General features: G+C 47.6%; 1 protein-coding gene across 6 annotated transcripts in view; it reads left to right on the plus strand.

Annotated features, from left to right (window-relative positions):
* The window catches only part of LOC137211697 (ADP-ribosylation factor 2), a 103,714-nt gene that overhangs the window by 61,854 nt on the left and 26,487 nt on the right, over nt 1-15,373 (plus strand). The window contains exon 5 of one of the 6 annotated variants that reach the window (XM_067714255.1): nt 3,282-3,425. The exons of the other annotated variants lie outside the window; for them this stretch is intronic. Coding sequence (XP_067570356.1) covers nt 3,282-3,335 — 54 coding nt within the window. The 3' untranslated portion in view covers nt 3,336-3,425. Of the gene's footprint in view, nt 1-3,281; nt 3,426-15,373 lie in introns of those variants that run through there. 6 annotated transcript variants of the gene reach the window in all.

Genomic DNA, 15,373 nt, shown 5'->3' on the forward strand with positions numbered 1-15,373 from the left:
TTAGCAGTTGCCGGAAGTTTCCGTCCATCTCCCGGGGCCTTGGCCATCACCCTTGGCATCTGACTTCTTTCTTCCACACCTCTTTCTGCAGGCCAGGACAGATGCCACTCCAGGACCCCTCCCCACAGCTCCATGCAGGCCTTCGATGGGCCACTCCTCAGCCATGTCTCTCTGATCCACAGCTTGCATCCTGGCCGCGACCCCCGCTCCCACCTCAGCGCCCCCCTGCCCGCCCCAGCGCACATTCTCACCCCCTCGGCTGACAGCCCCCATTAGCTCCACGCTCACAAGTAGTGGAGCTCCCCCAGGGAGCTTCCTGCAGCCCCACCCCACCTTGCCCCCCACCCTCTTCCTGAAGAGCCCCCACGGGCCCCTACGTCTACTCTTCCAAGCCCTCCGCTCTTCCCCAGTCCACGTACTGCGTCGTCCTCTTCACCAGCCTCTCTCCAAGTGGGTTGAGTCCGGGGTCGCTCCCAGGGCTGAAACCCCTTCTGTAGACAGACCCACTCCCCTGCACCCACTCCCACACTAGGAGTAGAAGAAAGGCAGATGGATAGGGGTGTCTGCACAGCTTGTGGGGGGGTGACGTGTGGAGACAGGCAGGTAGGGCAGGCCCCAGGATGGACAGATGGACAAGGCATCCAGCTTTCACCTCTCCCCGAATGGCCACAGGAGGAATGAGGCTGCCGCCCCATGCCTCTCGCAAGATGCTGAGAGTGTGAATGAGAACAGCTTGTGAGGGGCTCTGACGGGCAGGGCCTGGTGAGGAGACCTTTTGTAACCTTCCGGACCTGGCGTTGAACCAGCGGACAGGTCACATGACCCAAGTTGCTCTGTCCCTTTAGCCTTCCCAGCTCACGTCCCAAATGCCCCTTCTCTCTGCAAGGACTCTTCAGTCTGGGGAGGGGACATGGATTTGTCTGGGGAGGGAGTGGTGGTTCTGGGATGCATGGTGTATGTGAAACCTTATGCGTATGTGCGCACGTACGTTTTTTTTCCCCAGAGTGTCTGCAGCTTCTCGAAGGGCGTCTGTGACCCATGAAAGGGCCCACCTTGGTACCAGGCTATCCAGACTGGGCTCCCATGTATGTTTAGTCCCAGCAAATCTGGTTTCCAAGTTTAAGGGCTGTCAGCATTCACCCTGAAGAAGCGCTCACCTCTTCACGTTGAAACCCTAACACTTAACCTGCTTTGGGAGATTTGAGATCAGACCTGCCCGGCAGGTGCATCCTCTATCCTTCTCACCCTCCCAGGCACACAGGTTTCCCTGCATTTCAAAGTGGACCAGCCTCGCGTTCCAGCCACACCCCAGGCTACAGGAAGTGTTCCCAGCAACAGGGAAGTCATCTGCCCCCTGCAGACATCCTGCATCTCAGCAGCCCCTTCTCAAAGGCTTTTTTAGAAATCTAATGGCCATGGGTTCTGCGTTGTGTAGGAGTTTTTGTATGTTTCCGGGACCTGAATTCAGCTCCCTAAAATGAAGTACAAAGAGGATTGCTCTTTGGCTAATGGCCTTGATCACGGCAGAAATGACTTTTGTCTTGATCTTTTCTAAATTCTTCCTCGATTCTGCTTTGATATGAGGTCTGAAAGTTGACCACAGCGCGCTCATGAAAGCCAAGTACAGCAAAGAGGGAGCTTTCCTCAAGGACTGCGCTGTCCCAGTAGAACTTTACCTTATTTTTTTTACATGTAACAAATTCCTGAAAGCGTCTATGAATATCAAATGTATCAAAGTTGGATGATGCCCTTATTCTATACAAGAGGCAATGCGGTCTAGTGGTTCAGAACATGGACAGCCGCCCTGGTTGCATGGGCATAAATCAGCCACTTCTTGGTGTTTGGCCGAGAGCTCTCTGTGCCTCAGTTTTCTGAAACTGAGAATGATTATAGTGACTACCTTGAAGGATTCTTGTGCAAACTAAGTGACTGAATACGCTTAAAGCCTTAGAACAGAATCTTATTGCACTCTGTGCGTTAATGATTGTTGTTGTATGTTTCAAGGTGTATTCTTTACTCAGAGAGCTGAAAAGAATGATCGACTCCCTAATTATATCTTGCCTCTAAGACACAACTAATGACAATTTATTTCTAAGAGTTTTTTGGAGGGCTGCTGCCATGCGGCTTACAGGATCTTAGTTCCCCAACCAGGGAAGGAACCCGGGCCCTGGCAGTGAAAGTGCTGAGACCTCACCCCTGGACCAAAGTCAGGGAATTCCCAAGACTTTGTTTTCTTTCCCTCACGTGTGAATCCAATCAATAGGCTCAGGACCAATGAACACTCATTGAACCTAAAGATTTGATGCTTTCAGCATCCTGATGATTTTCATCTTAGTTTCAAAATTATATTAAGTTTGTGAAAACTTTTGTTTTTTATTACTAATACTTGCACTTTTAATTTCCTGGTTTTGCTCATTTTTTGCATCAATAAACACAACAACATATTCAAACAATTGCACCAACATGTCATATGGCACAGGTCAAATGGGATGCGGATGCTTTAAGAATGGGATTGTTGGCTGGTGGTTTGTGTCACCTTATAACAGCTCAACATGTTTGCCAATATACGTGCAAAACCAAATCTGGCGAAGGAAAATAAATTTAGGGATGTTAAAGTCCAATGTAATATGATGATGGCAATGGCTCGAGAGGCAAAGACCACTGAGGCTGGCACATGTTTCTGGGTTCAGGTCATGATCTGTTTGTTGAAAGCACAATTTGTTACCATGAACTTGGAGACAGGTAGCCTTCCCTTTAATAGAAGACCCATTCCAAGAGAGCTGGCTATAAAGCAACCATTTATAAAATGTCAGATTTTTTTAAAAATTCACTTTAAAATTAAGATGGTCTTCAAAGGAAAATGGACTACTTTGAAAAGTTTTGGTGATGGGCCAGGTCTATGTCATGCTGGATTGCGGGGAGAGAGATTTGAGAGTGCTTTTCATAATTGCTGTTCCTTCCTGTAGCAGAAGCTTCAAAGGAGGTGATTCTTAAGGGGACTTGTGGTGAGTTCTGCTGTGCACCCTGCTTAAGAAGTTACAGGGGACAGCACATACTCAAGGCTGCTTCCTCACTGTGGCCTGGACCCCTCCCTTCTTTTGTTCCCCTGGAGAGTGTCTTGCATCATAGCTGATAACTCTCACTAACATCTCTAATTCTTTTATCCCTCATTTATTTGACTTCTCCTGTGATTGTGGTTAGTTAGGTCGAGTTGGAGTTCTTCATTCTCCTCACAATTAGGGTTTATGTGATCTTGGTATTCTCCTTACTTTGTTGGCTAGATTCTAGAAGCTGGAGAAGACACATGTGATGTTGAGCGGCATGAGTGGCAATGAAACATCAAGAGAGTCCTGATGGAGACTTTCACATAATAATGGGATGGCTTTGTATATAGAAGCAACCACTGGGCCCAGAGACGGAGTACCATCACCAGAGAGCACTTCATAAGGACAAAACACAGAATTCCTTCCTTCCCCTCTTGTGGTAATGCCCCCTACTTTTTTTTTTTTATAAATTTATTTATTTGTTTATTTATTTATGGCTGTGTTGAGTCTTCGTTTCTGTGCGAGGGCTTTCTCTAGTTGCGGCGAGCGGGGGCCACTCTTCATCACGGTGTACGGGCCTCTCACTGTCGCGGCCTCTCCTGTTGCGGAGCACAGGCTCCAGACGCGCAGGCTCAGCAGTTGTGGCTCACGGGCTTAGTTGCTCCGTGGCATGTGGGATCTTCCCAGACCAGGGCTCGAACCCGTGTCCCCTGCATTGGCAGGCAGATTCCCAACCACTGCGCCACCAGGGAAGCCCGCCCCCTACTTTTAAATTCTGGGATGTGAGTTGTTTTAGTGACGGGGGCTTGCTAAATTGACAAGGGATGGCAGCTGTCATAATGTCAAGTGGTGTTTGGATCATATGAACATTTGTGAATTTTTTTTCTATTTCCATCCCCTATGCCTGTCATGCCAGTAGGCATGTGAGGTCAATCATACCTTCTCAGCTTCTACAGGTCAGCCTGGCTACCACTGTCCCTACATAATTCTGGGGACTCCAAGGAGGTTCCAGAGACCAAGGAAAGTCCAGTATTATGGTCCTGGCCAGACTGGGATTTCACCCTTGACCTTCTTCTCATCCTTATGCTTCTCCAGACCATAAAGATTTCTCCTACTCGGAACACCTCAGCTGTATCCTTGCCAACCTCGTTAGTCCCAAGGCCTCAAGTCCTTAGATTAGGTGGTTCCAGGAACTCCTGCCTACCTCCTCTCCCCCGGACCCCTGGGCATTTGTCATAGCTGACAGAGCCAGACGCCATGTCATATTCCTTCCACCAGTGGGAATGGGCAATTAACATGTGCAGTACTGCCCGTTGAAAGCACCTGCCCTCGAGAGTTCTAGAAAATAAACTCTTGCCCAGCTTTATCGATCCTGGAATCTCACATTTTAGTAAAGTTCATTGACTTCAAAGAAGGTGTGAAAAATTGTTCAGGCCCACTCGGAAATCCATTATAAGTTGTTCTGGCATTTACAAAATTTTATTATTTTCCCGACTATGAGAGTAATACATGCTCATTGCAAAGAATTAAGAAAATACAGAAAGGTGCTCATGGAAAGAAGCAAAAGCTCCCAGAATCTTCTCTCTCAAAAATAATCATTATTAGCATTTAACGTGCCGCCCTTTTTTCTTTTCCTGTGCACAACTATTTATAAGATTAGGTGGTACGTTATATACAATTCTGCATCTTGCTCTTTTCATTTTATACTACCAGAGCTTTTCCCTATGTCATTATCTAGTTTTCAGAAATGCCATTTTAATGACTACATGATATTTCATTGTCTGGTTGTATCAGAATTTACGTAGCCAGTTCTCTATTTGCGGGCGTCTAGGCGGTTTCCTATTTTTCGTGATTATAAATGGTGCTGTGGCAAATATTCTCGTCCAGGAAATCTTTATTTGGGTTTCTCATAATGGCCTTAGAAGAAATTCTCCGAAAGGAAATTATGGAGTCCCAGCTCTGCTGTTTGGTACCTCTCTCTTTACAAATGCCCTGGGGAAGTGAGTGACTCCTGTCACCCCCTGAATTGGTGGCCTTTGCTGTTGCCTCTGAGGCCTAGACAGGAGGACCTTTTATTCATGTCGGAGAGAGATGCAAAGGGGGCCCCTGCAGCCTCCCCAGGCTACTTACCTGAACCCACTCCATGCAAAGCAGAGTTCCCCCTGCAGGAACCATTTCATAATTAACTTAGAGGCTAAAGCATATTTAATTAGCCATGAAAACCCTCCCAGCCATCTGCCTCTGTTTTTATTTTGAGGAAAATGGCAGATCTTTTTTTCCTTTGCACTCTCTTTTTGGGGATGGAGCTCATTTCCAGCATCTTGGTTCTTTTTTTTAACGTCTTTATTGGAGTATAATTGCTTTACAATGGTGTGTTAGTTTCTGCTTTATCTGAATCAGCTATACATATACATGTATCCCCATATCTCCTCCCTCCCACCCTCCCTATCCCACCCCCTAGGTGGACACAAAACACGGAGCTTATCTCCCTCTGCTATGCGGCTGCTTCCCACTAGCTCTCTAGTTTACATTTGGGAGTGTATATATGTCCATGCCACTCTCTCACTTCGTCCCAGCTTACCCTTCCCCCTCCCCATATCCTCAAGTCCATTCTCTACATCTGCGTCTTTATTCCTGTCCTGCCCCTATGTTCTTCAGAACCTTTTTTTTTTTTTTTTTTAGATTCCATATATATGTGTTAGCATACGGTGTTTGTTTTTCTCTTTCTGACTTACTACACCCTGTATGACAGACTCTAGGTCCATCCACCTCGCTACAAATAACTCGATTTCGTTTCTTTTTATGGCTGAGTAATATTCTATTGTATATACGTAGCATCTTGGTTCCTGTATGGAGCAGAGCCCCTGCTCTGCTGTGGTGCACCAGAGTGGCAGAGCTAGGGGCTTAGCCTGAAGTGGCAGTCAGGGTCAGAGGTCACGCAGGCCTCTGCGTGCAGGAAGGCACTTTAAAGGAAAAGACCAACACCCTCATTTCTCAGGTGAGGAAACGGAGGCCAGGAGAGGCTCAGGGTGAGTCCGAGGACACTGGGTCTGAGGCCCTACTTCTTTGCTCCTTTGTTGTGCCCTCCAGGGAAGGGGTATGGCTTTGCTTTCAGCTGCACTCCAAGGCCAGAGGATTTAAATGGAATCCTAAGGGCTATAATGGCCCACAGTGTCGGAGCACTTTAAAATGTGCAAGTTGCATTCCCAGATCGCATCTTGCTGGACACTTACCCCAGCCCCAGAGCACTCAAGGGAGACTCAGGAGGTCACGTGACTTGCCTGTAGCCACACAGCTTGTGAGTGAGTCTGGAGACTGAGATGGAAACATTAAGTGCTTTGATCTGAATTGCTAATATGTCAAAATGCCTTTCATTTCCATGGTATTCCTTAGAAGGCCCTGACCAGGAGCTCACGGAGGAAGGGTCCAATGGAACATTAGTCCAGTTACTTCTCGTGACATCACCTCCTCCAGGAAGCCTTCCTGGAGTCACCCCCCTACCCAACTGAGTTGGGAGAGAGGACTGATTCTCTGCCCCTTTGTCACCTCACATGTACCTCAGTATTACAGCTTAAAGCTCTCAACTTCCTATTGTCCCCAGTTCTAGCAAAGAGCCTGGCTTACACTAATACATCAATAAATGAAATTGAATTCAATGAGACTGAAAGTGGACATAGGAGTGATTGCTTCAGTAGTTTCCCCTCCTCCTTCCCCTTCACTTTGGCAGGGGGTCATCTGTGATCCTTCTGGGGGGTGAGCATCATGTATGCATGGGGATGGTCCCTGAGGGCTGCCATATGGACCCACTCATGCTGCCAGGCTGGCCGTGTGCCCCAGATCCTGGAACTGTCAGCAGAGATGGGGATCTAGTCCACAGACTCCAGCCAGGTAGGGGGTACTGGGGACATCCACCACCAGGTAGACTTGTGCTTTTTGGGCAAATCATTTCCATCCTCTGAGACTCGTTTTCTCCTTTATCAGGCGAGGCAATTAGCCTGGACCCTTTCATCCCCGATGTTCCATGTCCTGTGACTCTATTTATCATGACCCCTGGGAGAGTCCAGGAGTGACAGGATGAGGGCCAGGACAGAAAGATGGAGAAGTCAATTCCAGCAAGAGGTCGAACGGAGCGCTGGACCCGATAACCTAGCAAAAAAGGCATCCTGCATATCAAAGTTCTGAGCCAAAGAGGAAAGTGCAAACCTTCGAAGAGTTCCTGGATCTAGTTCAATGTTCCTGCCAGGCTGAAAATCTCTCTCCTTTTTTTTTTTTCCTGTGGTACGCGGGCCCCTCACTGCTGTGGCCTCTCCGGTTGCGGAGCACAGGCTCCGGACGCGCAGGCCCAGCGGCCATGGCTCACAGGCCCAGCCGCTCCGTGGCACGTGGGATCCTCCCGGACCGGGGCACGAGCCCGCGTCCCCTGCATCGGCAGGCGGACTCTCAACCACTGCGCCACCAGGGAAGCCCCTCTCTCCTTTTAAGATGTAAAAGATTTGCTCCCTGAGACTATCTTCAATCATATTCTATCCCTCTCCAGCCACTACAGGCAACACTGAAGAAGGGGGAGTCTGTGGTGATGAATTAGGAATCCGTAGATATTCCTCCAGAGCTGCCTGTTAAACTCAAAGCACGTTTTGGCTCCGATAAAATCAGATCAACCAAGAAAATCCCTCAGTGGCAGCGCACTGGGGCACCCCCAACCCAGAGCCTCACTGCTGTCTCCCCAGCGTTACGCGCCTCGGTGCCTCCACACCCCCTGGGCCTGGGCCAGCTCGTCGCTGAAATACAGCGAAAGGACAGTGGAGAACTTATATTTTTTTCCTCTCAAGGGATGACCCACAGAATAGAAAAATAAATCAATGGAGGAAGATGAAAGTAAAATGCAGCTTCCTTCAGGGAACATTAGGGTGAGAGAAATAGAAAACGTTTCCATCAATTGCTTTTAAAAATCAAGAATGGGGAGCATGTAACTCTAGTCGGTAAATACAACCAGTAATAGAAATACACTTCAGTTATCTACTGTGGTCAGTTATTGAGAGAGGCTAAAGACAGAGGAGGAGAAAGAGGTTCAAGGAATGGGGAAGGGGGAGAGAAGCAGACTCAGAAACAGGTGACTAGAAATAAGAAAAATATTGAAACCCAGAGAGAGGCAGAGAGAGAGAATGCGAGCAACAGATTCAAAGAAACAAAAATGCAGACAAAAAAAGAGAAGCGTGTACACACAATGCACACGCACAGGCACTCAATGTGAAGAGAGACAGAGGTGGAGAAGCCAAAGCAAGAGAGAGAGACACCTAAAGAGAGGTATGAGAGGAGATGGCAAAATGAGCTCATCAAGGAGAACATCTATTTAAAATAAACAGGGCCATCTACAGTTGGTTATTTTTTTTTTTTTAAAGAGACAAACATTACCAGAATTACTTCTTTTTTTTCAGAATTCCTTTGTAATGTGTTTTCATTCCTATCTAACTTTGAGAAGCACGTACACTCTTTCAAACCCATTTTCCTCACGTGCCACAGCAGGAAACCCCTCGTTCATTGTTCTGGGAAGGAAGACATCAACCTCAGATGGTAGCCTTTTAAGATGATGCCACTGCTATGTTTTCACAGCGGCAGACCCAGGGAGTCTCACCTTTCACTGCAGCTCAACGGCCACATTCAGCTCAATCCTGTACACCCGTTGAAGTAAACCTTGTTTGCTCAGAGATCACTAATTCGGAATCGGGGATGATTCCAGCAGGGCCAGAGCTGCCCGTGCCACTCTGTCAGAGTTTGCTGATCAAATGAGTGAGGGAATAAGATGGCAGCAGATGTGCTGGGTGGCGAGCACCAGGCACTCTGGCCACATTGTGCTCAGCAACAGCTTCCCAAACCTGCCAGCCACTCTGACACCTCGCAGCCAGGAACACCCTCTCCTTCCTCCCTGCCTCTGCCTGGTAAAATCTTCCTATCCATCGCTCATCAGTCAGTTCATATGTACTGAGCATCTCCTCTGCGAATCCGTCTCCAACACCCCTATACTCCCTGGGAGTTAATCGTTCCTTCCTCTGGGTTCTCATTAATAACATCGGTCGTTGCTATGCTGCAGGTTTGGCAAACTCTGTTAGAGCAGACTTTCTCAACCTCGGAACTGTTATTTGGGGCTGGGGGCTGCTTTGCTGTAGGGCTGTCCTGTGCGTTGTAAGATGTTTAACAGCATCCCTCGCCTCTACCCACTAGATGTCAGTAGCCCGACCACGCCAGCTGTCACAACTGAAAATGTCTCCAGTCACTGCCAGATGTCCCCAGGAGGCAAAATTGCACCCAAAGATGCAGTATTAGAATGAGCTGTTTGGTGTGTCAGCCCTCAGAGAGGGTGCATCCTCTGGACCCGCAGTGCTAGAATGGTGCCTGGCGTGGAGAAATCACCTGGATCCCATGGAGGAAGGATCCAGACCCTTGGACTGGGACCCTGGGCAGGCAGACGTTGAACTGGCCAGCTGTGCACATTGGTCATGCTAATCATCGCAATAGGAGCGTATTGGCACTTGAGGTCTGTAACCAAATCCACAGGTCTCTACTGAATGCTAACCTACTATGAGCTGTGGGGGACACATACAAGGAAAATAAAAGCTTCTACATTTAAGGCACATGCAATGATCTAGTTCATCAGAAAAAGCCTGTAGCCACGGGATGCTGAGGTAGGAATATCAGGCAGCTTAGAATGAGGTTCTGAAGCAGTGCGGGTTCCTCTATAAGGGGTTAAGGACTTAGACCAGAGTGGTCTGCTACTCCTGTGGAGGGCGTAGGACACTATGTAGAACTCGACCTGGGCCTTTAAAGATGGGTAGGACTTGGATGAGGGCAGTGGAGTTGGGATAAGTGTGGCGTTGCCTCAGCAGGAAGCATCCACCCCGTGGGGCAGACCTAGCCAGCCTGGCCCAAAAGTTGGTTCTTGATTCAGGGAGGTCAAGTGTCTCCAAGTATGTCCGGAACAGCTTTCATTGGGGTCACCTGGGATACTGGTCACAAATGCAGATTCCTGGTCTGCCAGGCTCAGTGAATCAGTTTCGCTGGGGTGGGCCCAGGACTCTGAATTTTTCACACACACACCCCCAGATGATTCTGATGCTTGGTTGAGTTTGAGACCTACTTCCTTGAGGGGAGGGCCATTGAACAGGCTTAGTAATAACCTTGGTCTTCCATTGTGTGCAGCCTATAGGGTTTACACAGTCTAACAGAGCATATGAGTAAACAGGAAGTAGAGCCAGGCTACCAGGGTTCAAATCCTGGTTCTGTCATTTCTAGCTGTGCAATCTTGGGCAGTTCAATTGAAACTTCTGTGCCTCAATCTTCTCTTCTATAAACTGGAATCAACAATGTCGCTGCCTCGTAAGGTCTTTGTGATTACATACATGTGTATTTGCTTGGCATGGTACCTGGCAGTTAGTAAATGCTCGCGTGGTAACTATTAGTCATCGTCATCATTATTTTAGCATTTGATGCTTGCTAAAGGTTTCAGAGGTTAAAGAGGGCTGAAGCCAGCTTTCTTTAAACTATGGTCTGTCGGGAATTCCCTGGAGGTCCAGTGGTCAGGACTCTGTGTTCTCACTGCCGAGGGTCTGGGTTCAATCCTTGGTCGGGGAGCTAAGATCCCACAAGCCTCTCGGTGCAGCCAGCAACAACAACAAAGTATGGTCTGTTACCCACAGCTCTCCTCTTCTCCCCTACCTTGCTCCTAGTTACTCCCAGATCTGAAGTTACACGGGCCCCTCCCTCCTCCGGTAGAAAGCTGAGCTCTGAGGCTTTCTGATGAGGTGAGAGGCAGCCTTGGGACACAAAAGAGTGTCCTGGTGGGGTCAGGTCCCTCCCAGTTTGCAGTGTGAGAGGACTGTGAGGCAGTGAGAGGCACTTCTTGCCTCCCCGGCTCTGGGGTGGATGGACATATTGGAGGCCCAGAACCTCCTCTTGTCATTGCCAGATGGCAGTGTCACTCCTTAGCAACTCTCACCCTGGGGGGTCCCAAGTCAGAGCAGAAAAGAAGGGAGGGCAGCAAACTGCTCCATTGTATGAAGAGCCATGGCCCCAGCCTTCCTATTTGTCCTAACATGACACGGTGTCTAAGACCTGCACAATGTCCTCCTCTGAGCCTCACAAGAACCCTGAGAGGTGGGTGGGGAGGTCTTGCCCACCCCATTTAAAAAATAATGGCTTTGTTGGGCTAAAATTCACAGACTATACGATTCACCATTTTGAAGTGTACAATCCAATGGTTTATATTCTATTCCCAGAGTTGTGCAGCTGTCACTACTGTATAATTTTAGAACATTCCATCACCCACCAAAAAAGCACATTTTCCTCACTCTTAGCCCCCAACCTTCCCCCAGCTCTTGGCAACCACTTATCTACTCTCTGTCTCTATGGATTTGCGTACTCTGGACATTTCATGTAAAGAGATTCATACAATATGTGATCTTTTGTGTCTGGCTTCTTTCACTTAGCATAATGTTTTCAAGGCTCGTCCATGTTGTAGCATGTAGGGAATTCCCTGGCGGTCCAGCGGTTAGGATTCCATACTTCCGCTGCAGGGGGCATGGGTTTGATCCCTGGTGGGGGAACTAAGATCCCACAAGCCTCGCGGTGCAGCCAAAAAAAAAAAAAAAACCCAAACATATTGTAGTATGTATTAGTACTTCATTCCTTTTTCTGGCTAAATAATATTCCATTATATGGGTATACCACATTTTGTTTATTTATCAGTTGATGGACATTTGAATTGTTTCCATGTTTTTGGCTATTATGAATAACACTGCTAATAAGCATTTGTGTACAAGTTTTTGTGTGATCATATGTTTTTATTTCTTTGGGTAGAGCCCTGGGAATACAACTGCTGGGTCATATGGTAACTCTGTGTTTAAACTTTTGAGCGATGGCCAGATGGTTTTCCAAAGTGGCTGCACCATTTCCCATTCAATGTGTATAGGGTTCCAGTTTCTCCATATTCTCACCAACATGTGTTATTACCTGTCTTTTTGATTATAGCCATCCTAGTGGGTGTAAATAGGCATCTCAGTGTAGACTGATCCCACTTTATAGATAAAGAAATCAAGGCTCAAAGAGGTGACGCAACTTGTCCAAGTACACTCAGACAGACAGAGGTGAAGCCAAAATTCAAACCAGACATGTCTCACTTCCAAATCCACATGTTTTTCTATTACATCAGGCAGCCCTCCAACTGGACAACTTTGTCTGGGCCTGGCCCAGTCCCTAAGTCCAAGTGGTTCTTGGGATTCACACCTGTCACGGGACAGGGACACTCTGGCCACGAGCTGGTCGTTGTCTGCTCTCCTGGCCAGGCTACCAGCCAATGCTCATTGAACCCCTACTATGGGCCCAGCTCCAGAGATGTAAGTAGAATAAGAAAGGCATAATCCCTGCTTTCAAAACGGACGAATTCCTCAAGATGCTACGTCAAATAAAAGATGGATTTTTTAGCTTCTAGATTTACAATGTGCCAGCAAAGGGCAAAAAGGTGGCCTGGACAACAGGCAGGAAAAGAAGAATGGAGAGACCCCTGGCAGGAGGCGTGGAGGATGATGGTCTGAGCCAGCTTAAGGAAGATTCGGTGCCAAGGCTGGGGGCATGGCCAGAAAGGAGACGGCCAAGTTAGAGAGGTAGGTTGGACTGCTTTCCAGGATGGGGTTTCGCATGTAACTGAGGAGTGATTAAGAGGGAGAAATAAAGAAGAGGGTTGGAAGACGGAGGGGAGAAAGAGTGAGGGCTGGTCAGTGTAACAATATCACATACATACCTTCCATTTACTGGGCACTCCAGGGCTAGGTACTCTGTTGAGTGCTTTGCATATCCTACTAGGTAAATGTGAATATTCTTATTTTACAGATGAGGAAACCTAGGCTCAGAGAGGTTAAGTGCTCCAGCTAAGGCCACACAGCTGGTAAAAATCGTCTGACTTCAAACCCCGTTCTCTTAACCACTGAAACATCTACTGAGTGAATAACTGAGGGATCTGATGGGGGACATGCTGCCAGGGGTACTGGAAATGGCGACCTCGTTCAGCCTCCTTTCTAGAGGGCTGGTAGTTTTGGAAATAGAGGGGTTTCCCTCTATTTAGAGCTGTGGAGCTGAGGGGTTTTCCTGTGATGGTTTCAGCCTGTTTGGGCTTTCACACTTCAGTTTATAGCCTCAGCCACGGAGGTTTGCTTACTTATTTATTCTTTTTACAGGAAAAAAGCCAATGAATTTTCAATAAATTGGGCTTGAGTATTTGACCAGTGACTCAGAAAGGTTTCCAAGTCTTAGGGTGGTTGAGGGGGATAGAACATTCATCCCCATCTATCCCGAAGGAGGTGGTGCTGCGGAGAGTGGGAGGGCCTGGGGGTTCCGTCCGGGGCCGGCACAAGAGGGCTGAAGATCAATCCCACAGGCTCTCTCTGCAGGATCTCCAAGCTCTCTGGGCATCGTGTCTCTCAGGGGACAACAGCTGGTGAAGGCGCTGCTAGTGGATAAAACATCTAGCTGCACGGGGATGGAGTAGCCCAGGGGCAGCACAATTTTCCTGTAAAGGGCCAGATAACTTTAAGCTTTGCAGGATGTCTGTGGTCTCTGTTACATGTTCCTGTCCTCTTCCTTCCCCTGCCCCTGCCCCCTTTTCTTCTTCTCCTTCTCCTTTTCCCATAACCATTTAAAAATATAAAAACCATTCTTAGCTCATGGGCTTTACAAAAACAGACTGTGGGCCAGATTTGCCTGCAGGCTAGTTTGCCAGCCCCTGGTTGAGATGTATCTCAGAAACTCGCTTGGATGCATTACTTAACTTCTTGGGGTTTCATATAATATATTTATTGAACACCTACTGTGTGCATACCAGAGAATGTTCACATTCATTGTAATGGAAAAAACATGACAATAAATCAAGAAGCTTAGTTCTAGTGGCTGTAGGGATGAGGTAGGAGGAACAGCAGTGGACCTGGAGAGAGCAGACCTGGGTACCTGACCTGCTTCAGTTCCCCTGGAGCCTGCAGAACCACATCTGTAAGATATGTTAAAAGTAATGTATTCTTTGAAGGATTAAAGAAGCTCGGGAGGAAAATAACTTTGAAAAGCACTATATAATAGGAGCTATATTTAGACAGTTGGAGATACACAAACCTATGCATAGTTGATTGACAGTATAAAGACTGTGTAAATCTATGATATCAGAGATGTCACAGGTTAGGAGAGAAAAGAGATTGACTGAGATGCTGTCATATGGGACTTACTATTTTGGGTACTTTCACCTGTGTTAGCTTGTGTGTAATTTAGGCAGTATATCAATTAGGATTGGGTTTGGCTGCTTCCTATAAGAAGCTGAAAATAATAGTGGCCTAAACAGGATAGAAGTATGTCTCTCTCTCTTTTAAAATGCATAGGTAGGCAGTCCAGAACTTGTAGTATAGCCCCATAGTGTCAAGAACCCATACTTCTCCTTTTGCTCCATCATCCTTGCATGTAGCTCCCGTTCCCCAAGGTCATCTCATGGTCCAAAATGGCTGCTAAGCTCCCTACCTTACATCTGCATTCCAGGCATGTTAAAGGATACAGGAATAAAGAAGAACAGGGCTAAAGGACACACACCGGCAGACTTTTAAGGAAGTTTCTTAGAAGCTGGCTCTAAATACTGCTGTTTATATCTAATTGGCTATACCTAGCAGCAAAGGAGGCTATGAAAATCAGTCTTTATCCTGAGTGGCCATGTGCCCAGTTAAAACTAAGAGGTTTTGTTTTTAAATAAGAAGACAGCGGATACTGGCATAGGCAACTAGCTATGGCTACTGTAAGTAGCAAATTCAAAGAAAGGACAGGTATCTAGGTGGCCAGATCAGCGAGGGCTTCATCAGGGGAGCAAGACTGAGCCTGGCCTTGAAGAAACTGATTGTATTTTAAGTGGTAGACATGAGTGGAATGGGCATTCCAGGCAGGGGAAAGAATATAAGCAAAGGGAAATGCACTCTGTGTGGGGGAAGATAGTGGGATATTAGTCTAACCTGGAGCACTCCTCTAGAGGAGGTTTGAGAATTAGTGCTGGAAAAGATAATATAAATAAACAGTAACCAGCGATCCTACCACCCTGGGTGAGGTATGGTCCTTGACCACTCTGTGACTCCCCAGAAGCTCCTCCCCTCGTCACTCACATAGCCTCCTCCTGCCAGGGCCGCCTCCCCGCCCCAGGAGATGGTCCTTGGGGCCTCTGGGGTGCGCCGTCTCAACACAGGTCCTGTCCATCCACCTCCCCCTGCATCCACCTGGTCCTCGGAGAAACTTGGTATCTTTGCCCCACTAAACTCAGCAGG

Source organism: Pseudorca crassidens, chromosome 19 (genome assembly GCF_039906515.1).
Source record: "Pseudorca crassidens isolate mPseCra1 chromosome 19, mPseCra1.hap1, whole genome shotgun sequence".
NCBI lineage: Eukaryota > Metazoa > Chordata > Mammalia > Artiodactyla > Delphinidae > Pseudorca > Pseudorca crassidens.